The sequence below is a fragment of the Phaenicophaeus curvirostris genome, chromosome 14, assembly GCF_032191515.1.
Source record: "Phaenicophaeus curvirostris isolate KB17595 chromosome 14, BPBGC_Pcur_1.0, whole genome shotgun sequence".
In the NCBI taxonomy this organism is placed as follows: domain Eukaryota; kingdom Metazoa; phylum Chordata; class Aves; order Cuculiformes; family Cuculidae; genus Phaenicophaeus; species Phaenicophaeus curvirostris.
This window is the reverse complement of record NC_091405.1, coordinates 6,182,980-6,210,186: the sequence shown is the minus strand read 5'-3', so window position 1 is coordinate 6,210,186 and position 27,207 is coordinate 6,182,980. Positions and strand designations below refer to the sequence as shown.

The window sequence follows — 27,207 nt, the reverse complement described above, 5'->3', positions numbered from 1 at the left end:
CCTGTGCAGAGAGGCAGCACCCACCGCAGAGAAGGGGACACCCAGTGCAGAGAAAGGGGCACCCAGCGCAGAGGGGCAGCACCCAGTGCAGAGAAGGGGGCACCCGGTGCAGAGAAGTGGTCACCCAATGTATCTGGTGCAGAGAAGGGGGCAACCAGTGCAGAGAGGCAGCACCCAGCGCAGAGAAAGGGGCACCCTGTGCAGAGGGGCAGCATCCAGTGCAGAGAAAGGGGCACCCAGCGCATCCAGCGCAGAGAGACAGCATCCAGTGCATCCAGAGGGGCAGCACTCAGTGCAGAGAAGGGGGCACCCAGTGCAGAGAAGGGGTCACCCAATGTATCTGGTGCAGAGAAGGGGGCAACCAGTGCAGAGAGGCAGCACCCAGCGCAGAGAAAGGGGCACCCTGTGCAGAGGGGCAGCATCCAGTGCAAACAAGGGGCACCCAGCGCAGAGAAGGGGGCACCCAGTGCAGAGGGGCAGCATCCAGTGCAGAGAAGGGGGCACCCAGTGCATCCAGTGGAGAGAGACAGCATCCAGTGCATCCAGAGGGGCAGCACTCAGTGCAGAGAAAGGGGCACCCTGTGCAGAGAAGGGGGCACCCAGTGCACCCAGTGCAGAGAGGCAGCACCCAGTGCATAGAAAGGGGCACCCAGTGCAAAAAAGGGGGCACCTATTGCAGAGAAGGGGGCACCCAGTGCAGAGGGGCAGCACCCAGCGCAGAGAAAGGGGCACCCTGTGCAGAGGGGCAGCATCCAGTGCATCCAGCGCAGAGAGACAGCATCCAGTGCATCCAGAGAGGCAGCACTCAGTGCAGAGAAAGGGGCACCCAGTGAAGAGAAGGGGGCACCCAGTGCAAAAAAGGGGGCACCTATTGCAGAGAAGGGGGCACCCAGTGCAGAGGGGCAGCACCCAGCGCAGAGGGGACAGGCACCCCGTGCACCCAGCGCAGAGAGGGGGCACCCAGTGCACCCCGTGCCGGGTCCCGCAGCAGCGCTTGTCCCCGGGCTGGCAGCCGCCGGCTCGGTGCCGCCGAGCGCTTCCATGAGGCTCTGCTGCCCCCTGCCTGGTCCGGCGCCGTCCCCAGCCCCTCCTGCCCCGCCGTCCCCGCCTCCCCCCGTGCCACCCGCCCCGAGGGGCACCAGCGCTTGTCCCCGGGCGGCTCAGCATCCTCCTCCCGCTGGAAGGCTGCTCCGGGAGGCTCAGGGAGGGTTGGGGTGGTGTGGCCATCCCACCAGGGCACTCATCCCACCAAGACATCCATCCCACAAGGAAATCCATTCTACCAGGACACTCATCCCACCAGGACACTCATCCCACCAAGACATCCATCCCACCAGGACACCCATCCCACCAGGACACTCATCCCACCAAGACATCCATCCCACCAGGACACCCATCCCACCAGGACACTCATCCCACCAAGACATCCATCCCACCAGGACACCCATCCCATCAGGACACTCATTCCACCAAGACATCCATCCCACAAAGAAATCCATTCTACCAGGACACTCATCCCACCAGGACATCCACCCCACGAGGACAGCCATCCCACCAAGGCATCTATCCCACCAGGACACCGACTGCACCAGTTTATCCATCCCACCAGGACGTCCTGTTGGGGACCAGTGCACCCCTCGAAGTGGCTGCCACAAACGCCTCAGTGACACGAGCACTCTCCCCCTGCTAATTTCTGGGATGAAGCTCCATGAAGGGTGTAATTTGGCACCATGGGGCCAAGACCCCAGGACACAGTAAGTGTGTGCCAGAGAGGAAACACACTTTGTAAGGAGCAGGTCCTGGCATAGAGCGCTAAATAAATAAATCAGGGAGGTTTAGGCTGAACATTAGGAAAAAATTTTTCACAGAAAGGGTGATTGGGCACTGGAACAGGCTGCCCAGGGAGGCGGTTGAGTCACCTTCCCTGGAGGTGTTTAAGGGACAGGTGGATGAGGCACTGAGGGACATGGTTCAGTGACTGATGGGAATGGTTGGACTTGATGATCCAGTGGGTCTCTTCCAACCTGGTGATTCTATGAATCTATGAAATCTGAAGGAGTTAAAACTCCAGATGTACAAGGAGCACAGGCTCTCGGGAGCCAGGCAGGCACCCGGCATTGGAAACCATTGATTTTTTGGGATTGCTAGCCAGCCACTGAATAACCAGTGTGCATCACAGCATGGAGAGAACAACCTAACCACCCTGGAGGGGGGAAAAAAACAGGCTTTGCATTTTTGTTATTATTATTTCTGGGAAAGGTGGTTGAGCGGGAATGGCCATGAGCCCCCTTTGCCTCCTCGGACACCTGAAGCAGGGTTGGTGGAATTGGGGAAGCCCCCTCAGGGCTGTAATTTATAGCAGAAGAGCTTACGGGCTGTTCCTTGCTCCGACAGGATCCTAAATCTGTGCTGCTCTGAGTGGCTGAGGGACAGGCAGCTCCCCGGGTAGCTACCTTTCAGAGGCACCTTAGGTGGTTTTATACCCCCGAAGCGATGGTTGTGGCTGGGAAAAAATGAAGTGACAGGAGGTGTTTTATGACAGCTTGAAAACACGTGTATTTGGTGAGGCAAAGCATCATAGAATCATGGAATGGTTTGAGTTGGAAGGGACCCCAAAGCCCATCCAGTCCCACCCCTGCCATGGGCAGGGACACCTCCCGCTGGATCAGGGGCTCCAAGCCCCATCCAACCTGGCCTTGGACACCTCCACGGATGGAGCAGCCATCACTGCCAGGAGACTTCGAGGAAAGCTTTGTTTGGATGCTTGTTGTCTTGCATGCAAGGAGACACCCTGGGGAAAACCTGGATTTCGGTGTTGGGACAGGCTGGGATGTAATTTGCCCATGAGTCAGTGGTGACTGAAGGGAAAGGAAGGGAAGAGAGGAACATCCTCATACCTGCTTCTTTCTTTCTTTCCATCTTTCTTTGTTTTCCTTCCTTCCTTCCTTCCTTCCTTCCTTCCTTCCTTCCTTCCTTCCTTCCTTCCTTCCTTCCTTCCTTCCTTCCTTCCTTCCTCTCCTTCTCTTTTTCCTTCTTTCTCTCTTTCCACCTTTTCTTTCCATCTTTCTTTCTTTCCTTTCCCTCTTTCCTTCCTTCAGTCTTTCTTTCCTTCTTTCTCTCCACCTCTTTCTTCCTTCCTTCCACCTTTCTTCTTCTTCTTTCTTTCTTTCTTTCTTTCTTTCTTTCTTTCTTTCTTTCTTTCTTTCTTTCTTTCTTTCTTTCTTTCTTTCTTTCTTTCTTTCTTTCTTTCTTTCTTTCTTTCTTTCCTTTTCCTTCCATCTCTCTTTCCACCTTTTCTTTCCTTCCTTCCTTCCTTCCTTCCATCTTTCTTTGTTTCTTTTCCCTCTTTTCTTCCTTCAGCCTTTCTTTCCTTCCTTCTCTCCACCTCCCTTCCTTCCTCCCTTTCTTTCCTTTCCCTCCACCTTTCTCTGTTTATCTGTTCTGGCTCCCGTCACCGCGTTCCGGCTCCGCGGGGCGGCGCGGGGCAGCCTCGAACCCGCGGTCCCGGCCGGCAGCCGCCACGCCCACCCCCTCCCTTTCCCCACCCCCTCAAGAAACCTGTTGTCGCGAGATGGCGGGAGCCGGCGGGCTGGGACGGGAGGCGGATGCACCAATGAGAGTGCGGGGCGGGGCCGCGGGCGGCCAATGAGAATGCGCGGCGGGAGGAAGCGGGGCGGACGCACCAATGAGAGCGCGGGGCGGGGCCGCGGGCGGCCAATGGGAATGCGCGGCGGGAGGAAGCGGGGCGGACGCACCAATGAGAGCGCGGGGCGGGGCCGGGGCGGCCAATGGGAATGCGCGGCGGGAGGAAGCGGGGCGGACGCACCAATGAGAGCGCGGGGCGGGCCGCGCGGGCGGCCAATGGGGCACGAGGCGCGGGGCCGGCGGGCGGCGCGGCGGCAGGTGAGGGTGCGGCGCGGTCTCCTTTCCTCCCTCCCTCATGGCTTCTCTCCCTTCCTTCCTTCGCCCCGCGGCTGCTCAGCCCCGTCCCGCCCGGAGCGCCCTCTCCTCGGCGGGGCCCGAGCGCCGGGGCCGCCCCGAGGGGCGTCCTCCTCCTCAGCCGAGGCGATGGAGGGCGAGCTCGGCCAGTGCCGGGGCCGCCTCAAGATCAGGGGAGGGGGAAAGGGCCTTAAAGATCGTCTGGTCTTAAAGATCACCTGGTTCTTCGCTATGCTGGTCCCTCTGGCCGGGGTCCCCCCTTTGGCCTGTCCTGAGTGGGGAAACAAGACTGGCCGCTCGGTGTCGGGTGGCAGCTCATAATCGTGCAATCATAGAATAGTTTGGGTAGAAAGGGACCTTAAAACCCATGCGGTTCCACCCCTGCCATGGGCAGGGACATCTCCCACCGGATCAGGGGCTCCAAGCTGCATCCAACCTGGCCTTGAACCCCTCCAGGAATGGGGCAGCCACAGCTTCTCTGAGCAACCTGTGCCAGTGCCTCACCACTCTCATGGTGAAAAAAGGCCTTCTTATAAAAAGCAGAGTGTACCCTAAGCTCTCCCTGTCTCAACTTTTGTTTCACAGCAGGTTTTGGTAAGCTTGCAGCACCTCGTAGTTGACAAGCGTTGCTGTCATATGTGCCTGGCAGGACATAGGAGACTTTTGAATAGTAAACCATGTGTAATACTGATGATTCTTGTGTCTTTCAGGTCAGTAAGTTTGATGAAGGGCAGGATAGCTATCTTTAAACGCAATGTAAACCCTTCAGACTGTCCTTGAATGAGAATGGTGACTAGCCCTTTCCTGTCCACCCCAGCTCTCAGGTCTCTCTGCCAACAGCAGCGCTGACTTCGTGTGAAAAACAGGTGAAAATATCAAGGATTTCTTACAGGACAGCTTGGAGGCAGAACTCTGCTTCTGAACTTAAATAACGCTATTTGTTAGTCCTTTCTAGTCAGGATTCACTCTGTGTTACAGGTTTGATTTTCCCCGAGTCATTATAAAGCACACAGAGTGACTTGCTCTCACTGTCTGGTCCCAGCCTCAGGCAACAGCCAAACTTTTGTGGCGTGACATTGAAATGCTGTTATGTTAAGACTTCGCTGTGGATGCGCTGGGTACTGGTATGTAATAAGGAGCTTTTGTGGAGTGCTGTGATCTGTCTGTGTCCCAACATTATTCTAAACCAGAGTAACAGTGAGTGGAACGGGTTGAGTGTAAGTCCAAGTGCCAACAAGGCTGCTTTCATCTTCCTTTAGTTTGTCCATGTTGTCTTATGGGATAGGAGTTAGGTCCTGGAGAACAAAAAGCCAGTTTCTGTGTGCTTTACTGCTGTTCACTGGTGTCCCTAGATGGGTTTCCTATTTCTTGGGAAAACTAGGAGCTTACAGATAGGAAAAGCTTAAAAATTGCTTGGAGAAACTATGTGATTATTATATAAATTCATATTCCTGTGGTGATAATATCACAGAAAATTCAGTTAGGGGGAGGATCTGAGTTCTTGTGTAAGGAATTTCAAATACCAAACCAATGCTCTACATAACGAGCATCAGTTTGCCATGCTGTGGATGTCAGTGCCCAGCTGAGTTGGGTGAGAGTCAGGTGCCTAAAATAAGTACTAAGTGTTTGGAAAAGTGGGAGAGTGGTGAGATGGCAGAACTGCCGTCTGAGTCCGCTGTTTGGGGTAATGGGGACTTGAGACCTCTGTGGGGAGCTTCCAAGTCGTGTGGCAGACAAAAGGCACTGCTGGCAAAGACATGATAGTGTACATTAGAAGAGGGTGTTTAAAATGCCTGCCATTCACTTCCAGATTAAATAATGAAGAGGGAAGAGGAGTCTTGTGCCCTTGTTTGTCGTTTCACAGAGTGTGAGAGCAAATAAGAACAAAACTGGAAATGTGATTGGTTTTTTCCAAGTTTTAAAGGCATGATTGTTCAACCTGTGTACTGTGAGAGCTCTTTGAGACCAAGTGATTAGTAGCAGTCATAAAAAGATTGGACATTTGCATGTTGGCCTAAGAGACTTCCAAGACGAAGTCTTTTTGGGAAGCAGGGGAGAATTAATTGGTGGGTACTAGAAGAAATAATAACTTGAAGATTGTGATGCGGTCTATTCAGAATGGTCTTGCATCAGCCTTTTGTTGCTGGCGGAAACAGGCTGTGTTACCAGATGGAGTACCAGGGATAGTGTTTCCATATTTCTTTTTAAGCTGGCCTCTCCTGATTTCCTATATTTTTAGTGTAGCTAGGGTATGGAAGCTTTCCCTCTGGTAGGTTTCATTAAACATTTAGTACTGTGAGAATGCGCAGCAGATATTTGGGTTATGTCTGGTCACTTCCAGTTGTAGAACGTGGAAAATTGGGCAGAGAGGGACCTCAAGAGTTGAAACCAAAGATGTGTCTGCTCCTGGCATGGAGTCAGTAGATCTCCACCATTTCTGCTTCCTGCCTGTCCTGCTCTTAAAAAGCACCAGTGGTAGAGAGTCTGCATCCTTAGAAGCAGCTTATTTCAGTGTCTTACATCCTATAAGTGTCATTGTCCTTTCTTTTGAAAACAAACAAAAACTTGGCCACTTGCTCCTTGATTTCCATCCCAGCATTTCTCAGTCAGTTCCCCGCTCTGTAACATGGGGATCACGTTTCCGACTTCCTCTCTGAAATGTCTGGATGTCTGCTTATGCAAGGTGCTGGGTGAAAGCTCGGTATCATTACTGCTGTTCGTACAGAATTCCCCAGGCCTGCAGAACAGGCCTTTTACTTATTCATGTTTAGCTTTGTAGACAGAAGCTGCTGCGCTCTCTGTAGCAGCACAGGCTTGAGCCTGACAAAGAAAGTGCTTTTGCCTCAGACCTTGGCTGCAGCAAGTAAAGAATTGCCTGCTTTCTCTTACTAGTGTGCTCTTGTGTCTTTCTTCCAAAAGAAGCTGATTCCAGCTCATCAGACTGGGTCTCCTGAGCGCTCTGAGCCAGGAGCCTCTGTCAGAGAGCAATGCTGGATGATTTCTTCTTCCCATTTTCAAGAATCTCATTGCAACTTGTGGAGCTGGATTGGTCTATCAGCTGTTCTGAGTGCAGTGGGTGAAGCTTTCCTTCTCCCCTGGGAAGTCTTCCTCCTTTCTTTTTTTCGAAGCACTAGAAAAGTCTAGTTTTTTAGTCTGTTTCTCAAAGTTAATCAGTTAAATGACACAAAGCCTGTCAGTATGGGACATTTGACAGGCGCACGTGCGTTGGGGTAGTTCAGCTTTTGTCCTTCTGAAGCTAGTACAGTAAAAAGTTCGTTGTGGCCGTATTTGGAGTATAATAGTTACAGCATTCTTCATTAGGTAGCACTGTAGTGCTCTTGAGGAGTTCTTAAGGCTTCTTTAGGGAATAAGTCATTGTTTACAAATCCAGTCAACTTGTACAATATATAGCATAAATTTTATATGTATATAATATTTATTTGTAGTTTTAAATGTTGGGGAAACAGAGGTTTAATGCAATAATAGGCTAATGCAGCAGCTTCTATTGATAAGTCATCAAAATTTGTTTATGGAAGAGCGGTTTCAGCCTGGCTTTTAGCCCAAAGTTGATCTGGTTTCGCAGAAGTTAGTTTAATTTCTGATGTATTCCCTTTCGCTTAGATGTCAGTTGTTGCTCCTTCCCCAGCCAGATGTGAAAATCTGCCACTGCTCTCTGCTCGTTACTGTGGCAGCAGTTTCCATCTTGCACAGCAGCATTAAGAGTCAGACTGCAGTCTCTTGAATGCAGTAAATTCTGTCAGGGTGGAGACAGGGTTGTTTGTGCTGTTACTCAGTCTAAATATTTTAATTCTGTTGCTCAGAAAAAAAGCTGTTTAGTTTTGGCTTTTGAGCTGTCACTTCCAATGCTTGGTTATAATCACGTGTAGTTTAATTTCCTCCAAAATAACTAGCTTATTCTATATTTGATGAACTCTGTTTCATCTCACAGAGTTGTTGCAGTTGTCCTACGTGGGTAAATTTATGGGACGGACCTTATATGGCATTGATATGGAGTCTACAGCCAAAAAGTGCAGGTTTGGGACCAGTTTTATGGTGTGCTGATTCTCCATGCTTTTGGTTTCGGTGCTCGGAGAAATTAGTGCCTTTTTACACTTCTGCCTTTTTATCTTGTTGGTAATGAAAAGGGGAAGTGGACTAGATCGGATCAAATCAAGCTGAAGTCTGTGCTATTCTTGCAGTCCCTGCTCCCGAAGGATCCAGTTGCTGTCATCCTAATGACAAGAGTGTGGCTGTTCTGGTCAGTGTCTGCCAACAGAGGCTCCTCTGGCAGGGGTGAACCTGAGTTATCACAAGTAAACACCAGAAAGATGTTCTGTACTGCATTGCAGGGCATGAAACTGCTTATTTCCACCACCTTCCCTCTCTGTTTCCGTTTGTCTTGGTGACATGCTAATCTGTTCAAATAAATCCAGTCTCTGCTATCTCACCTGATTAACAAGTCAGTGTAAATATGATCACTGCCTCCCCCGGCTGCTTCCAGCTTCCCAGAAGTGGGTGGGGAGTGCTTGTGAAATTCTCCATTCCTGGATGCTGGCTGGTAGGGTTTGTCCTGTTACCCAGGCAGTAGGGATCAGTTTCTCCTTTTAATCGCATATGCCTGAATGAATCAGCATGCAATACTTTTTAATCCTTGTCCAGACAGCGGAAAGCAGAGCTGTTGCCACTGGGAGTTGTACTTGGAAATGGTGGTGAGGCTGAGTGTGAGGAATATTAAAATTGCACTGTTGAATTGCTTTGGTATGGTTGAGGGGTACCGAGCGATACTTGGCTTGCAGACTATTTTTGGTTTGTAAAAATGGCTTTTTCTCCTCGGTGGTCTCCCTTGAACCACACAGTTTCCATTGACTTTACTTTTGGGTAAATTATAAAGAGCTGATGTTAATGCTTGGATCTACTTTGTCTTATTTGACCCAGGTTGGGGTGCAAATGCTGTGAGAGAGATTGTTTCAGAGAATCACAGAATGGTTGGGGTTGGAAGAGCCTCTGGAGTTCATTCAGTCCAACCCCGTGCTGAAGCAGGGTCACCTCCAGCACAGGAATGCAGGTTGCACAGGAACACATCCCGGCAGGTTTGAATATCTCCTGAGGAGACTCCGCAACCTCCCTGGGCAGCTGGTTCCAGTGCTCAGTCACCCTCACAGTGAATAAAGTTTTCCTCATGTTCAGGTGGAACTTCTGTGCTCTGGTTTGTGCCCGTTGCCCGTCATTCGTGTTGCTGAGTGCCACTGAAATGTGTCTGGCCACATCCTGATCCCCAATATTGATATAGGTATTGAAAAGCATTGATAAGGTCCTCTCTCGATCTTCTGTTCTCCAGCCTAAACAGACACAGACCTCTCAGCCTCCTCATAAGAGAGATGTTCCATTCCCCTCATCATCTCCGTGGCCTCTGCTGGACTATCTCCAGTCATTCCTTGTCTTTTATGAGCTGGGGAGCCCAGAACTGGACATGGGACTCCAGATGGGGCCTAGGGCAGAGCAGAGGGGAAGCAGAACCTCCCTTGACCTGCTGGCCACGCTGTTCCCAATACATGCATATCTCTGCATGCATATGTATGTGTCTTCATTTATAATAGATATAAAAAAATATATATGTATAAGTAGTTTATACCTAAATTAACGCCCAGTTCTTCACTGGGACCTCTCTGCTTTCACTGTCCTTTGTATCAAGGCAATATATGAACTGTCATATGGCATCTGCATCCCACTTCTGACAGGTCCATAGATCTCCCTTAGGAACGCTGTCCTGCAAGGCAAAGCTCTCCAAGAGCACCTGTGTGTATTTTGTAGTGATTAAGGCACAGACCTCGTCGATGGGGGCAACAATAGAGATGAACTTTATTTAGAGAATGCAAACCTTATATAGTGCCTCTATATTCAGTAACAGCTGAATTTCCACCCATGAGAATCCCACAGTACAGCAATAGAGTGCAACCCCCCTGTTTCCCACAGATGTGCCCCTTATCTTCATGTTTTCCACCTAGTGCATTCCTTTCCTATTAATCCATGGGTCTTAATAAAGATTCCAAGGTTGCAACAAGCTAGTAAGCATGAGAACAGCAGCCGTTTGCTCCCTGCTTGCTGCTAATATCGCAGGTATACCAAGGCATCGGCCGTTTGCCCCAGCATACACGCAATACCGGAATCTTTATGCCCACAGTATTTGCTTAATGTTTGGTGCTTGTGGAGGATGAGCAGAAGAGTATCCTGTTCTGGAAGACCTGCACTTGCTGGTCTGTCCATACGTATAGAAAGTGTTTGTAGCTGAGCAAGAATTTTCTCTCTTTCTCTGAAGGTTTTTTTGCATCTTGAGTGAAACCCGCAACAAAGATGGATACTGAAGGCTTTGGAGAGCTCCTCCAGCAGGCAGAACAGCTTGCAGCTGAGACAGAAGGTATCTCTGAGCTCCCTCATGTAGAACGCAACCTGCAGGAGATCCAGCAGGTTGGGGAGCGCCTGCGATCCCGCACTCTGACCCACACTTCCCAGGAGACTGCAGATGTTAAGGCGTAAGTACAGAGCACCAGCACTGGAGACGCTACGCAGGAGGTAGAAGCTGTTTACGTGTTTGATTTCTATGTGGGGAGTCTTGCCAGGAGCACGTGCTCGGGAGAAATAGAATGACTGCAAAGCTGGGTTTATTTCCCTCCCATTTTTCTCCTACTTACAAAAAAAAAGATATAGTAAGGGAAGGATTTGTCAGAGGAGCAACTATTCCTGATTCAGGGCACTAAAGCCAAACAATGCAGTACCTTGTTCTGGCCACTGCTGAAGACATTTACCAACATGCTATAGGATTTTTTTCTGTCTGGAAGGATTTGGCAGCTGTGCAGTACTGCAGTGGAACAGCAGAAAGAGTTCAGCAGGGCCGAGGTGGTTGGATGCACACAGTGGTTTCTGTGCAGTTTTCATAGCACAGCGAGGAGCACTGTCTGTGCATGGCTAGCTGCTGACCTAAGTACTGGCAATGAATTGGGGTTTGGAGTTTTGTCTGTCAATACCCATTTCATACTGGTACAATTTCTTCCTTATAGGTCTGTTCTTCTTGGGTCTAGAGGGCTTGATATATCTCACATCTCTCAGCGACTCGAGAGTCTGAGTGCAGCCACTACCTTTGAGCCTCTTGAACCTGTGAAGGACACTGACATCCAGGTAGGGGATTCCTGACATGTGAATTATGTTGCCCTTCTAACTGCTATTCCTGTCTAGTGGCTCAAAGCTCTTCTAAGGCCATTGCATAGTCTTGCTCTTTGTTTAATTTGCTGGTTAGAGGAAGTACAGAGGAGAGATGCTGCTTTCAACGATTAAAGATGTTTGAGGTACCCATCAGAAGCAGCATTAAGTACGAGATCAGCAGAAGTACCTTAAGTTCCAAACTCTTGCTGAAGTCAAGAGGAACTGGGTATGTATTTTGTGGACCTGTCTTTGTTGGCTTTGTAAGCCTAAATTGCACAGGAACACCTCTGCCCCATAGTTTTGAGACCTCTTTTTATGTCTAACTGGAAGAACACACATAGAACCACTTGGCGATTTTGAGGTTGGAATAAGGGGCATTTAAGTCCGTGTGCAGAAGAGGTGAGTATAACTTCTTTCATCAAATCTTAGATGTCGTAACCTTCTCTTGGTCCTAAGCTGACTTTGCCACATGTCAGTGTGATTTCATTTGGTAAATTTTCCTGTACATCATATCCAATGATGTCTTAGAGATTAATGCGACCCATCTATTTTTGCTCTGATAGCTGCCTGCCCTTGTAGAGTATCTTCATGATGAAGAAATCTACGCTGTTGGTTACTTGGTGAAGAGCAGGTTGTTTAATTGATGTTGTAGGTTGCATTGAAGATAACAGACTGAATTAGTGGTTAATCATTTTGCAGCTTATGTTCTGCTTACTAGCAGATGGCGAAGTTAGGAGGGTCAAAAGAGTTCTAAGCTCTTCTTTTTCGCAGAAGTAGTGTGCCCTGAACTACGTGACTTCAAAAGGGAAAAGGAGAGAAGGGGGAGGTGTGTGAAGTTACCCTATTTTTTTCTAATGATACCTTTTATTTAGGTATTTGGTGCTGTTCATTTTGAGTGGATGCACCCCTAGCCTAGCCTCAACTTAGTGTTAGGAGCCCTGTGGTCTTCTGTCTTTAGGCAGATTTACTTAATTCCCTGTTCTCTGAGGCCCACGGGCTTTCTGGTAGGTGGTGTGTGCACCCTGGGGCCTGTGCCAAGCAGCACTCCTCTGTGTTGGGGCTGCCTCAGTCCTTGTGGGCTGAAAACGCAGAGGGGTGACCGTCTGTGTGAGAATGGACTGCTTGGAGCATCTGACATGTTTCCCTAAGATGGTATTTCCTTTGTACTTTTGCCCTTCTTCACTTGCTGGCAGTTTCTAGTATATCTTCTCTTACCCTCCCCAGATCATTTTCCCCACTTTTTCACTAAAAATCAGTGCACTGTGGAGACTTTATTGCATGATCACAGAGTAAGAGTTCTAGACCACTGGCACTGTTCGCTTTCTGTCCTTTTTTCATTTTATTCCTTTGTTCCAATTTCTGATGTTGTTGTATTTCTGATTGGTGATATTAAATTTGGTACGTGTCTTCCTTGACCCTATTCTGTCTAGATTTTTTTCAAGAATGCTTTCTTTTTTTTTTTTGCTGTTAATTCTTTGATTTCTGGTGTTTTTTCCTTTCTGCTTTAAGAGCAACTTTATTGTAGATTTTCAAGCCTGGAAGCAGTGGAGGTCTGGACTCTTTGGATCCAAGATTTGTGGCATAGGGGAAAACAGATAGGAATGCATTAATACATTTTACTTTTATTTTACTGGTTACCTAATCAAAACATGAAGGCTTTCTTCTTCCTTAATTATACCAGATCTCAAGACCTTATGATTTGATATAGTGATTCTGGTATAGTCTAGTGATCTTCTCAGTATACTTTCTCATCTCCAGTGTATTTTTTCTTATGACCCATGTCAGTATTTGAAAATTTTTCATTAGAATGCATTTATTTCTTTAAAAAAGGAAGTGTTTAAATTTGAATTCTTGTGTAGGCATTCTTTAAAGTTTCTTGTCTGTGTGTTTGGGTGCTGAAATGCCTCTGTCCAGCCATCACTTTCGGTTTGTCTTTTTGCTAATAAAGTTAATGATTTCTTTGGTCTCATAGAGACAATTTGAAATGCAAACATTTTGAAATACAAGCTGGATGCCTTTTTCTTTTTATAAGGCATTTTAACTGACTGTTTTCATATGGTCTGTTGCTCCATAGGATTCTAGTGGAGCTTGACATGAAGCACATGTGTAAGTGTCATCTAGTAAATATGAAATTTCTCATTCATTGTTTTCAAGCTTAAAAGAAACATTTAAGATTCTGAATAAATATTTTGCTTTTTACATAAATTTATATTGTGAATATAGATACAATTGTATCCTCCTGTTTAGGAAAAGCTTAAAATTTAGCATAATACCAGTGGTTAATTGCAAATCAATGCATTTAAATGGCCAAATCGGCCAATGAGATTCAGCCCTTCCTTTAGGAAAACAGCTAAAAAGTACAAATGAAAAACAAGATTAAAATCAATAATTTAAATTAAAGTTCCCTACTTGCTGTTTTGAATCATGATTAACACTGGTGATTTAATCAGTGATCAAGTTAATATAAATCTAACTACTTGCGTCTGAGGCCTAGTACACGTGTGCTTTGAATCTTTAATTTTTGTGCAGGCCATGTGCAGAACACATGCATAATAAATGAGCTAAAACCGATTTGTGGTGGGAAGCACAGTGAGGTGCTCGGTTGTAGATCATCTGGCAAGCACATGAGTAAGGTGTCAGTTGTAAATGTGTCATCCCTCTTTGTTTTGCAGTTAACAGGTGCAAGGGGTTTCATGTTGTTGTGCAGAACCTCATCCTCTGCTCTGTCTGAGGATACCTGCAGTCAAACCTCAAATCGGATGATGCTAACAGTGCTCTGTCATCTGAGAGTGGCTCGCTTGGAATATGGACAAGTCTGCACTCATCTGCAGGTTCTGGCACGCAGCCATCATCAACAGGATCTTGTTCTTTCAGAGTAGTTTTTATTAAGTTGTTACTAGTTATGTGAGATGACCTTAGTGTTACGCACTGCTGCTTGGCTGCTGATTAGCTCTGTTAACCAAGGAGGTTGTAATTATTTGATGCTTTAGATAAAGGTGTGCTACAAAAGCTGCTTCATATGGTACTTTCTTCAGTGATGATTGCTGGGAGTTGTTTTATTCCTATTAGCTAATTAGTTTCATGAGGCTTCAAGCTTGTGTTTATTTCGGGCCAGAACATAGCTATCCCTTTCCAGTTTATAAAGTTCTCCCTCTGTAAGTTGCTCCTATTGAATCCTCGAAGGCTGTGTGCAGGGTGATATAAAGGAGGGATCTGGTTCATTGTTGTGCAGGACTTTACAATTCCTTTATATGGGACTTTACTGAGTAACAGCAGAGGAAGAGTGTATACACGAACATGCTCTCAGGTTTTAATTCTGTGGATAGGGAAGAGCTGTACTGTATCGCGCCTGCAGTCTGCACTTTCTAGCAGTACTATTACTCTCTTTTTAACCAACAAAAACTTCCTGAATGCTTAATGTACTTGGTTCATTGTTTGTCGGTATCGTAAGCTGAGTTGTCCTTTTTCAGTCCCATTTTTTCATGATGTTCAGCACGCCTACTCACAAGCCTGTAGGGTTTGCAGCAGATTTATTCAACCTTAAATCCTCTCTGAAGCTTACTTGTCATTTGTAGGTTCTTTAGCACTCTAATTATTCTCACGTGTGGTGTCCCTGAAGTTCAGTTTGAGCAGGTAGGGTTATCAGTTCATAAATACTTCACAGCATCATTTGATTAAAAGACTGACAGATTTTTTTCAGGGAAGCACCTGGATCTGTGAGTCTGTGCACCCTTGCTGCCTGTAAAGCCAGGGTGGGGCTGCATCGGTACAGCCCACGTACAGCGCAGCGCAGGAGAAGCTGCCTCTGGAGGTGGATATGGGCACTTGTGCCAGAGGCACAGACCTAATGCTTAACTGCAATAGTCAGCAAAGGATATGTGAAGATTACAAATATGATTAAATCTTTATTGTATGAATTTTAGGTTTCTGCTGGCTTTTAAATTCTAGCAAAGCTCTTACTGCATGAAAATTCTCCTTGGACTTCCTGCCATGTGCTCCCAACATCTTCCTTTGCATCGAGTCATTTCTCTTGAGCTTCTCTAGCTTTCTTACCCAAACTATTTACTTATTGTTTCCATTCCTTCTTATGTTGTGGTCTGTTTTAGCAGCCTGTATGTGGGCAGCACAGGGAGATATGGTAGAGTCTCATCTCTGTCAGCACTGCAGAATTATTCCAGGAAATATCCTATTTCTTATATAGAGAGTAAAACACAGCAGGAAAAATCAGAGGGGAGCATCCTAGGGCATGTAGTGCTGGGATGCTGATGTGAGATGTTCAGAAAGTATTAAGAGAATCTAGGAATTCACCTTAAGAGAAGCCTCAGCTTGGGTTAACAAGCAAGAGGGACTGTCTGTACAGAACCCCTTTTAAATGGTACTCCATAGTGCTGACTAAAAAGAAGTGCACCAAATTGCAGATCAGTTAATTATCTGAATTATTTATCAGTTGTAAAATGTAGATTGCTTGCACATAAAAGGATTACGAGTCCAGGAAATGTCTCCCACTAGAGCAGAAGGACGGGAAGATCATGAAAAAAATTTTAGGCTTGCCATTAATTATGGGAATTTTTATTTTTCCTTTCTTATTTCAAAGTCTGTGCTCTTAAACTATGTGCAATGCCACAAATACTTCTCACAGCAAATGCAGTTCTTAACAATTCCTATGTTACGAGTTTATAAAGATCAAGATTTTCTAAATTGTCAAAAAGCCTTATTTTGGCAAAATCTTTTCTAAGCTGAATATGATAGTCAAGTGAGTGAGTCTTGATGCTCTGTTAAGCACATAAATGCATGTTGGGATTTTTGTTTGTTTCTTTGTGGCTTTTAAAATCGCAGGTAAGGGTTGGTCACTCAAGGTGATCTCTCACAGATGGAGTATGGGTCTATAAATGAAATGTTGTCATGCTCTTCAGAAAAAGGTATTTCTTCACTCTTCCGCAGCACAGAAAAGTAGAATTGTTTGGTTAGAAAAGACCTTTGAGATCATAGAGTCCAACCATACCTGTCCACTACTAAACCACATCCCTAAGGACCTCATCTACACTGTTTTAAATGCCTCCAGGGATGGGAACTCAACCACCTCCCTGGGCAGCCTCTTCCAGTGCCTGTTAGTCTTTTTGGTGAAGAAATGTTTCCTGATAACGAATCTGAACCTCCACTGGCACAACTTGAGGCTATTTCCTCTCATCCTATCACTAGTTACTTGGGAGAATATGCAAACTGATATTTCTCCTAGTGAGCACTGTTGCAGAGAGCTCTCTTGGGTCTTGGTAATGGCAGCGAGAGGAGGAATTATTACAAGCACATGGAAAGGCTGTACTGTTGTAACACGTAAACTTGGACCTGGTTCTTGCACATATGCTGTTTGGTGTATGTGTGAATGTTAGAGGGGTTCACTGCTGCCCCACGGAAGTTTCCCAGCCCAGGGTTAGTTGCAGGATCCAAGGCTTGATTTATACCAGCTGAGGTAGTGTGATTACGGTGTATGTTATGCTTTATTGTGTGCTTTGTTTTGAACGCGTCATGATGGCTTGATACTACATTTAGCCCACCCATATGCTTGTTTTGAAATGCCTAATCCCAAAGTCGTGGTGTTAACTTTAAGAAGTGGTGTTGCTCTCACTTTTTTAAGCCTTGGTCCAGATCTTTGAAATGAATGCTAGGGACGGACACAAGCTTCCCTTGCATGTGTTGCTTCTGTGCGCAGAAAGCTTGAAGTGAAGCCCTGTCTCCATCACTCTGAAGGATAATTTTGTTGGATTTGCTTGTTTGTAGAGCAGTTTCACCTTGGCCTTCTGATTTCAACAGAACTGGAATTAAAGATTGCATACCAGGGTGTGGGTTTGATTTCTGGTGTGGATTTTCAGAGTATTGACTTGAGTCTCTGGAGATCCGGTTACAGAAATAAGAGCTTTTATCTAAATGAGGGCAAAAGGTTAGACTGAAAGCTGTCCAAGTGGCAACCAAAGCAGGCTGAAATTAAGCATACAGGATATTTTCAAGTTTGACTTTCACATTGCTGTAACAGGCTTCATATCAAAGGCAGCCTTGACTCCTGTTGTAGTCTTGGTAGAATCTGGGTCCCAGGATGTTCGCCCCAGCACTTCTTTTCTGTTTGTGTGTATATATGTGTGTGACTCATAATTTAAAAATGGTTACTCTGAAATCAGGTACTGAAGGGGTGCATTATTCAACCAGTGAGCTCTTACCACTATTTTATATTGCCATTTGAGGTATACTTTGTGGTATCTGCCAGAATAATACTGAAGCCTGTGGTAATCTACTAGAGTGTAACTAAAATCAGAGTTTATAAATGGAAATGCTGACACAATCTTAAAGGGGCAACCTCAAGTGCTGTTCACCATCCATTGTTTGCATTAGCTTAGCCTGAAAATGCGTTTTTTCCTTTTGCAGATTTTGTCCTTTCCCATTTGCCAAACATTGATTTCTCCCCGCTCAAGTCCTTCAGTTCTAATGGAGCTTGAAATTAAGGTGGCTTTATTTTTCTGTCGCTTCCTTGTTCACCCTAATCGATGATGCCAGCACAGCTGTGGGGACCTTTTAACCATTGCGGAGCCGGGACAGTGAGCATAAGAGGACAATGTTCCGCCTTGTATTTTTAGGATTGGTCATTAGCTGTTTCTTTCTTACAGTCCAAATGAAAAATATTATTTGTGGTTGTAGGTGGGGTTCTTTTTTAAGTTGTGGAAACCTCATGCTCCAAACATACCTTTCTACAAAGGCTCTCAGAAGTTATTTTTCTCCTCCCAGTGCCAGTGCAGTATTAAACCCTGCTGTCTTCTTTGCCTGGATTGTCTCATTGATTTCATTCAGAATTTGACCCTTAATGTATACATTTAGGCATCTAAATTAAGAACATAAATATCTTGTTAATTAAATGTGCCTAGAGGCAGATCTAACACAATTGAAGAAAGCGGTGATGTGGAATGAATGAGTATTTTGACAGGCAGCAAATGGAGTTAAGGGACGGGGATCTTATACATATAAATGACAAACTTCTCCATCTCATCTCTGATGTGTTTGCGTTTCCCCGTTCTTTTAGGTCACGTGTACTGCTTTTACATAAATCTCTAAGGGAAAACTGCAGCCTGCCTGTGGCTTTCTGCCAAGTGAAGAGTTTCACAAGGGCTTCTGCAGCAGGCAGCCGGGGGCTCGGTGGCCCTGTCTGCCACCTCCCTGACACAGAGTCTCCCAGGGTCCCACTGAATGAACAGGATCCCCTGAGCCTCCCAAGGCCCATGCTGATTAAAGAATGCCCCAGGCAATGCCAAGGCACATAGGCTAGGGTGGAACTGGGCTTTAAGAGTGCAGGCTTCTCTGTTTCATAGCCAGCGTGGGTTGGTTTTTCTTTAAAGCTCATTTTAGCATTGGTAGGTGTGGGAATAACACCGTGTAAAGAAAGTGGGAGGAAAAAAAAAAAGCCCAAAACACTGGGAATCTATTGGAGGGGCTTGAGCATTGGGTTTTTTCCTTATCACTTTTTTCCTTCACATGCTTGGTTTACATCTTAACAGCAATTTTCTCTAGTTTTTCTTTCTTGTCTAATAGCATGACTTAGTAGTGCAGTTTCAGATTACCCTGGCTGGAGCATCTCTGCTATGAGGACAGGCTGAGAGAGTTGGGATTGTTTAGCCTGGAGAAGAGAAGGCTCCAGGGAGACATCAGAACAGCTTCCAGTACTGAAAGGGGCTCCAGGAAAGCTGGGGAGGGACTTCTTACAAGGGCATGGACTGATAGGATGAGGGGGGGATGGCTTTAAATTGGAAGGGGGAAGACTTAAAATAGACATTAGGAAGGAATTCTTTGTGATGGGAGTGTTGAGGCCCTGGCCCAGTTTGCGCAGAGCAGTGGTGGCTGCCCCATCCCTGGAGGTGTTCAAGGCCAGGTTGGATGGGGTTTGGAGCCCCTGCTCCAGTGGGAGGTGTCCCTGCCTATGGCAGGGGTGGAACTGGATGGGCTTTGAGGTCCCTTCTAACACAAACTGTTCTGTGATTCTATTAACCTTGTAAACACATGCACCACCACAAAAGCCGAAACCATGGCACATTTAATGTAGAATGCTCTATGGCGTTTTGTTAGTTGTCCAGATTACAGCCACTCATTAAATGCTGTGATACTGGATTATTTCACATTTCTCTTGTTTGCTTGGTTGCATGCTAACAGGAGTAATTATGTGGTGATCTTCCAGTTCATCGTGGTTCTGATCACGGAGAGAGGAGAGACATGGTCTGCCTTTCTCTTTCATCATAGATAAATGAGACAGTAGGAAGAGGGACATTTCAAAACTTTTATGCTAATGCAAGGTCACAAGATAGAAAAATTGAGGACTCTTGTTCTAGTAGCTGTGTTTATTGATCTATTTAAATTCTGCTATGTCCTGGCACATTTTATATTTCCTGTCTGCTTAATCCAGATATGTTCTTTGCATCTCAAATAGGTATGACTGTAGACTTTTAATAAACGTCTTTGAAGTATCTGTCATAAACATCTTAAAACAGAGACCAGATTTAGAGTCGTAACACTTGACTTCATTCCCTTCCCCCGCCCTTTTTTCCTCTTTCTGCTGCGTAGCTCTTCCCTTTGATGAAAATTGTTCCAATTCCTAACTGAATGTTAATTCGTATCCCTGTGAAGGGGCAAATGTGGTATAAAAGGCGATTTGGAGATGACAGATCCTATGCTGCGCTGTAGACATCTCTGCTTCTCTAAATAGCATTTACATGTGGTAAAACACCACATGTAGCTGAAACTAAATTGAACCTCAACTCGTAGGATGTGATTACCTGAGGCCAAATTTCACCGAGACCCTGCTTGGAGCAATGTTACTATTGCAAGAAGTACTGTGAGATCATTAATGACTTTCAGGATCCACGTTGCATCTTACCAGGAGGACGGCACTTCTGGCAACGTGGTACCTCTTAATGTCACACCGTCCCATTAATTTAGTGCTGGCTGAGGTCTTGTATTGACTGCTGACCTAGACAGTGTGTGCTCAGCATGTGCAAATGAACTATTGGAATTAGTGTTTGCATGCTGCTGGAAAAAATTTAGTGGAATGGTTTCATCTCTGCGGTTGTGCAAATTGGTGAGAAGAAATGATGCTGAGATGCAAATTCTTGCAGCCTGGCAATTTGCCACCTCCACGTATCATGTGATAGAGCAATGGCTTGGGCTAAAGAGGTTGTTCTATTTATTTATCTGAGGCTCAAATGTGGCTTTTGCAAAGTACCGCTCCCTATTGTTTTGTGAAATATTGATATTTGGGTTTGAAACCGTTACAAAGAAAGCATAGACTTTAAGGGGAGAGGATCTGGAGATTTTCAGTATCTTGATCGTAGCTCTGAAATAAAAGATCTGTGTAGTGGTACTGGAATTTTAACAGTGGAACTGATTATACACAGAAATGAACCCAGTTTATCTTTGTTGCATGTAAGGGTGGGGAGGAAGTGAAAAATTAAGAAGTTAAATTGGGCTTCTAAAATTTTACAGTGTTTTGGGTAGTAACAGTATAAGGACATGGTTTGTAGTGATGGTTTCTTTTTTCCTTTTTAATGTATTTAAGTAATCAGTTCTTGCCTGAGTTGACTGTGGTTCTTCTAGTGTCTGTGTGGAAATGGGAAGTGCAGACCCTGGGCTTCAGGCAGCCCTGCTCGTAGCCATGCAGAGGTTTTGATGTGGGGTCTTCCCATGGATGGCTGAAGCCTTCAGTTCCAGTGTTGTAGTTGGTTAATGGATTTAAGGTTTGGTTTTGAAAAATGAACATTCACCTGTTTGTCAGTGTGGCTTTTCAGTTCTTCTGAAAGGAGAAATAAAGAAAATTTCCCAAGTGCAATAGCAAAGAAAGAATTCTGATCCTCAGCAGACTTTTCTGAAATGGTACAGAGAGAAGTGTGTTTGTTACCTTTCTCCTGAACTGCTGGTTTTGGGGTCTTTTTTGTTACTGTCTTTGTTTCCTGAGCATTGTCTTGAACATCTTAATACTTCATGGTGCCATGAGCTCTACAAATCAAATCGCTTTCACAAGGGAAGTTTGTATGCAGGCAGGCCAGGAACTCCTGTGGCCGCAAACATCATAAAACCGTGGACACTTTCCTTCCAGCAAGGCTGTTCATCAAATCTATTAGAAAACCCAGCAGCTGCTGCAGCCCTCGGCTCCTGCTTTCAAGCCCCCCTCATTTACTCAGGCCTCTTGAAAGTGCTACTCCACTGATGAATTCCAGTAGGGTTCATTACTAACCCATTTGTGTGACTTAGCAGTCTGGGAAAGGCCACAGGTACATTGTTGTGCAAGCCCTCTTCTCCACTCTAGTAATTAGTCTGTTTGACTCCCCATCTGAAATCCTTAATCCTGGGCATTATCAGGCTTTGGGTTAGAATAGTCTTTAACTAATAAGTGTGTAAACTGTTTCCCAGTGTCTGCACATCAAACTGCAGATGTACTTAAGCTTCCTGGTGCAAAACAGCAGCCTGAAAATCTGGCAGTTTGCAGAAGAAATGTTTGGGTGGTATGTATAGATGTGTGTTAACTTTCCTTTTTGAAGTCAGAATGAATTCTTACTTCTGCCAAGATATGCTCCTGAAAGAAAGTTGCAGCCTTTTGAGGTGGAACTAAGGACACATGCATTTGCCTCACTCATTTAGTTTTTTGGCACATCTTCTGTTCTTGCTGCCTACTTTCTGTTTTCTTCCCATCTTTCTTCCACTCATGTTTCTTTTTTTTTTTTTTCTTACTCTGATTGTATTTATACGCTTCGCTTTTCTCCTGTGGATTCATTTATTACCTTCTGCCCATTCTGCTCAGATCCGTGCTTTGACAGTATTTTGGGTGCAAGACAGTCATGTACTTTGACCTAAATCATTAAGTTCCTGTTTAAACGAAAAGCAGTTTTTGCAGAAGAGCTCATGTTGGTTTTCTGTGCACATGGAAAGGGCTGAAAGAAGCCTAAGGATATGAGTTGGAAATTTCCTACGCCATTCCACTATTTGTATCTCAGCAAGCATGCGAGATGCATGGTGCTTCCACCAGAAAAGATCTGCTTGCATAGTGTTTTAAGCCACAGCTAACAAATTATTTTTTAACTTAATTGGAACAGCATGCTTAATTGTTGCTTGGTAAAGAATGGCTTGAGAAGCTTGAGACTTAGTTGTAAAATAACTTTACAGAGAATAGCATAGCATGTTGCCAGCTTTTGTGACTGCAGTTCAGGTCTCTATGGACTGTCCTAAAGCACCAATTTCTGGATTATGTGATATTTTAATTGTTTATTGCAGGGTGGAGGTAGTGGAGAGACATTTTCTTGCCAGTGTTACGTGAGTGCTGCTCAAAGGCTGGTGAATGAAGAAAGATTGTGGTAAACACATCTGTGTTTAATTTCAGTTTCAGCAGCTTTACTAAACCTGTTTGAATGGTTCAGTTGACTATCTTAGACTTGAATCAGAGACACGGGATTTGCTGAAACTAAATTTGTCTTGGTTGATTTGTTAGATGGGATTTGGGACCCATCTATTCAGTTGTCTTTGTGTGCTTATGAGCAGCATGGGATAATTTGAAGGAGAAGCACTGACAGAAGATGTTCATGGGGATACCTGCTTGCTCAATTAGGTTTCACATGGTTTTTCTAGCAGTCAGAGGTGGGTTAAAAGCCTGAAAGCATAAGGGATACTAATTCTTTCCACAATGTTATTGTTAAATGCAGCTCTAGATATTGTCAATATCCATATACAAACTGAGTCAGTTTTTAATCCCATTAGGGTTTTGGCCTTGCCATCTTCCTGTGGTAGTAAGCTCCACAATTCAGTTAGAGATTGTGTTAAAATTTATTCCCTTTTATTGGTTTTGAGCTTGGCATCATTTAAACAGACATCCTTTCCTTCTTATTCAAACCTGTATGAACTGGATCTCTGGATCTGCCCTTTCTAAATCGTTTATCTCACAGACTTTTGAAGGATCTGCTCCTATTTGTTTCCTTTTTAATATTATGAATTTTGAAAGTGTTCCCATCTTGTGTCACGTGAGGGGGTATACACATCCTTTTGCTAATTCCTCAGACTCTACTGCAGTTTTTCCTTTGAGGATGGCTGTCCAGCATGCACAGCATTCTTGATAAAGCCACACCATCTTTTACTTTCTCCGATAATAAAGTTTGCTGTAGCCAAACTGGGTGTGAAAGGCAGAAGGAGCAATCTGTGAAGGAATTGCTTTTAATCTCGGATGTGGGAGTGCACAGGTGGGGACACCATACCGTATCATGACAAATCCTTATCTCTAAATGCGTTTGTAAGCCAGTAGGATTCTTTGGGCCAGATTCTAATGTATGAGAAGACATTTCTGAAGAGAAGTGGAGGAGGAAATAGAGAGAAGAAGTGGGGGAGAACACATTTCAGAGAAATGAGTGGGAACCTGCATGTTATCTCCAGATCCTCTCCGCAGTAATTGATTTTGCCTGCTATGGTTACCATATAGTAAATCTGAAACATTCATTGTTTCTTTCCTCTCCTGCCCCAAGCTTTCTAACAGAGAATGGAATGTTTAAATCCTTTTACTCTGTTAAGTAGACACGAAAAACTTAAAGGCTTTATTAAATCTGAAATAAGCACCAATAAAGTGGTCAAAAGAGCCACTGTTGTCTTGACTGAAAAGGACTGTGCCCATCCTGAGGTCCTAGTGAAAGCTAAGTGGTGGGAGCTGGGTGCAAAGACTCACCTCACTATAAATTACACATTTGGACACTGTACTCTGTTTTTCGTAGAGCAAACCCTGCTGTACTTCTCTCCTTAGTCCTGTCTAGCTTGATTTAATTTTTCCAAGGTTAAAGATAGCTTATCCAGAAAATTTGTTGCTCATTTCTAATGGTAAGAAGCTTGATTACTCAACAGATAGAGTGAATCAATATTGCTTCTCTTGTTTGTTTTGCTATTTGACTCGAGGTTAATGTTTTTGGCTTCATATTTGCTGGTCAGATGAAGTGCATGGTAGTGCTGTATGTAATTAGCTAATGTGCTACGCTAAACGTTTTGCTTTTTGTGGTTTTGTACCATTACATGCCTTATTCTCTACCTTTTTTACTGTCCTCTTGATTTCTGTGGGTTTTTTGCCTCTTGAGGAAAAACTTTGCATCTTCTCAATGGTTTCAGGTTTTAATAAACCTATGATTTAGTGAATTATGGAAACAGGCATTCAACGCAGATACCTATGTGGCTTGTTGCTGGAGCTGAGGGGAACTCAGCTGGGGAGAGGGTTACCATCAACAAGTTGTGAAAGCTTTAACTAAGAGGAGTAACTTGTCACTCGGTTATATTCCTGTTAGTCACTATAGCAGAACTGTCATCTGCTTTCCTTTGCTTCTCTGGCTTACTGCATTTTCTTCCTTTTTCCTTACTCTAACCCTTTTGCATTATATTTCAGAGGAACCTCTCTGGTATGTAACGTGTTATGCTTGTCATTGAAAACCGGTCAGAAGGCACCTAGGAGCCTCTAGGCCTTCTCCTGCCTCTTTGCCTACGGCAGGTCTACCAAGTCAGCAGGATGGTCCTCTGTGTGAAAAGAATCCAGGGCTTGATTTGCAGGCTGGATGGTTCTGGCTGTCATTTAGGGGCAATGAGTTTTGGAGGGCAGAGAATATAACTCCTGAGTCCATCCATCCCCAGGAATGGCAGAATGGCAGCAGCAGGAAAGAAAAAGCAAGTCTGCCTTTTCAGTCAGAAGCTATCCCTGCAAGAAATACCCGAAGCCAAGCTTTGTGGAGAAATAATATCCTATTGCAGCAGAATAGCAGAACAGATCTTTTTCCAGCATTAAAATGAGTATCAGGGGATTGAATCCATGGTCTGTCTTAAAGGGCAGAATTTAGCTGTTTGTATCAATAGATCTGTCTTCCCTTGGTTATAGGTTTGCTCTGTCTCACAAGATTTCTTCCAAACTCTTCTGCATTCATTGCCTCTTAAGAAACGCTTGTAACATTTTCTCTTTCAGAGATGAAATACTAATTTCCAGCCAATATATTATGTATTAGCAATGCATCCTGGCAACAAATGTTGCTTGAAACCATATATTCTGAAAGGAAGGTGGGAGGCGCAATTGGAAGACTCAAGTCATTGCAGAGACTGCTCAGCAGAACATGTTGCATGTGGGAAGTTCCCTGTGGATCCAGAGGAGGTTCATCTTGCTATCACAGAGGAGCTTCTGAATCCATTGATTTTATGCAGACCTCTGAGATGGATCCCTTTGCCTTTAGCACACTTGATTGCTATTGTCCACAGGAAGGAGCACAACTTGGTGCTAGGACATGCAAATCCAGGGTCTGTTTTGTTGCAGGCATGCTGGATGGCCATGGCCAATCTTGTACCAAGGAAGGTGGCATAAGCTTTTTCCACGTTCCTCTAAAACCCATATCCTTTAGATTAATGTTCTGTGCAGATGTTATTTTCCTGGTCCATGGCCACATGTATTTAGAAACAGGTGTTTAATTATAAGCCACCACTTACAATGGAAGTGAGTTTTGCTGGCACTATTTTATAGGCTGATTAATTGACTTTAAGCAAGTTAAATAGGCAAAGGATCACTTTTGCACTGCATCTGGTGCAAGAGTTACAATCTGGTTGTATGAGCCACTGAAGAGCATAGGTAGCCAGGCAGGCTGTGCTCTTTTGCTGCTGTCAAAGGCAATGGCTTGCTTGATTTCATCCTTTTTCTAACTGGAGTTCCAGAGTGATAAATTGAAAACGATCATGACTGCTATCCTGTACCCATCTGCCTTATGAAAAATGCATGCAGTAGACAGTGAAATTGAATCGCTGTCACGTGTGACTAAAGAAGAGGGCTTTTTGTTTCTTTCACAGTTTATTTTTTAGCAAGTGTTGCAATTCATTTTTGTAAGCTGAATATGTAGTTAATGCACTTCCTTGAGAAGCTGAGGAGTTGGTTAAACGTGAGGATTCATGGAGGCTTTTGTTCTTGGGCAGGTTAGGTAGGAGCTCAGAGTTTAAACATAACTCCATAACATAAGTTTATTTTAATCCATATTTTTTCCCCTATCCTGAAACAACCCTTTGCTACAGTTGTAGCACCAGGTGTTTGTCTTGCTGTGTAGTATCAACTAATCACCTTAAAAAATAACTTAAGGCTTCCAGACCAAATTAGGAGTGACATTGTATCAGCAGCAGGAGTGAAAGCCTTTCCCTCTGATGCAGAGACCTCTAGGTGGTCACACAGTAAGGCTGCTCAGAATAAGGCTGAAGACACTGAGAAGTGCCAGATTTGAAAGGCTGAAGTACTGGCCTTTCCAGAACTCCTTGTGAAAGCAGTGCAGTGGATTAATAAATTGATTCATCGATGGGGACAGCTTCACGGGCTAGATCGAGTTTACTTAGACTGACAGGCTCACAGCTGTTTCCATTGGCCAACTCTTATTTTCTAGGACCCTCATGAGTTTAAACAATAAAAGTACAGCGCTAACCTTCAAAGTGTTTGTATGAAAGCAGTGCCTTTTGATACACCACGGTACATTCTGATACAGCAATCTTACCTGTGGAATCGTCAGAGCTTCCTCTTGCATTGATATCAAAGAATTAGTTGCTTATTACTTCTGATAGTCCAGCAAAATGAAAACTGTTAAGAAAGAGCCATCTTTTCTTGTTTTTTTGGATTTGGTTTGGGATTTTGTTTGTTTTTACTATTAATCTTGTGTATTAATGCTTGCGAATGGTGCTACCAGGAGCATCTGCTGAACAAGCTGTCACTGTCAGTAGGAGAGGCAAAACTCTGCAGATGTCAAATGCCAGGTCAGGTTTCTGTGGTCGGTAGTTAGGTGTGGTTATTACAGAAGAACTTTGGGATCCTTGGAAGGTAAGTGTTATTGAAATATAATTTAACAGAGTTTTTAACTTTATTTTCAACTTCAACTCATTCAGTACTGGTGGGCCTAGGATACAGAAGCACAGGGAAATTAAGGCTGAAACAGGAGCAGGTTCTGCTAATCAGTATTGAGCTTAACTGTGGACATCTCAGGGCTTGGAATATCCAGCAGAGCTGCAGTTCAAGAGATTGATTGT

At 44.8% G+C, this 27,207-nt stretch overlaps 2 protein-coding genes and 1 long non-coding RNA gene across 3 annotated transcripts in view; 2 read left to right on the top strand and 1 right to left on the bottom strand.

Annotated features, from left to right (window-relative positions):
* The window catches only part of AMFR (autocrine motility factor receptor), a 414,702-nt gene that overhangs the window by 96,293 nt on the left and 291,202 nt on the right, over positions 1 to 27,207 (bottom strand). The window lies entirely within an intron of this gene.
* Positions 3,873 to 9,125, top strand: LOC138726737 (uncharacterized). Its single transcript, XR_011338475.1, has 4 exons — positions 3,873 to 3,903; positions 4,650 to 4,805; positions 4,918 to 5,063; positions 8,875 to 9,125. It is a non-coding gene; the product is annotated as an uncharacterized lncRNA (long non-coding RNA).
* Positions 10,256 to 27,207, top strand: part of NUP93 (nucleoporin 93) — a 74,692-nt gene continuing 57,740 nt past the window's right edge. Inside the window, exons 1-2 of the mRNA XM_069868680.1 lie at positions 10,256 to 10,469; positions 10,995 to 11,112. Coding sequence (XP_069724781.1) covers positions 10,291 to 10,469; positions 10,995 to 11,112 — 297 coding nt within the window. The 5' untranslated portion in view covers positions 10,256 to 10,290. The remainder of the gene's footprint in view (positions 10,470 to 10,994; positions 11,113 to 27,207) is intronic.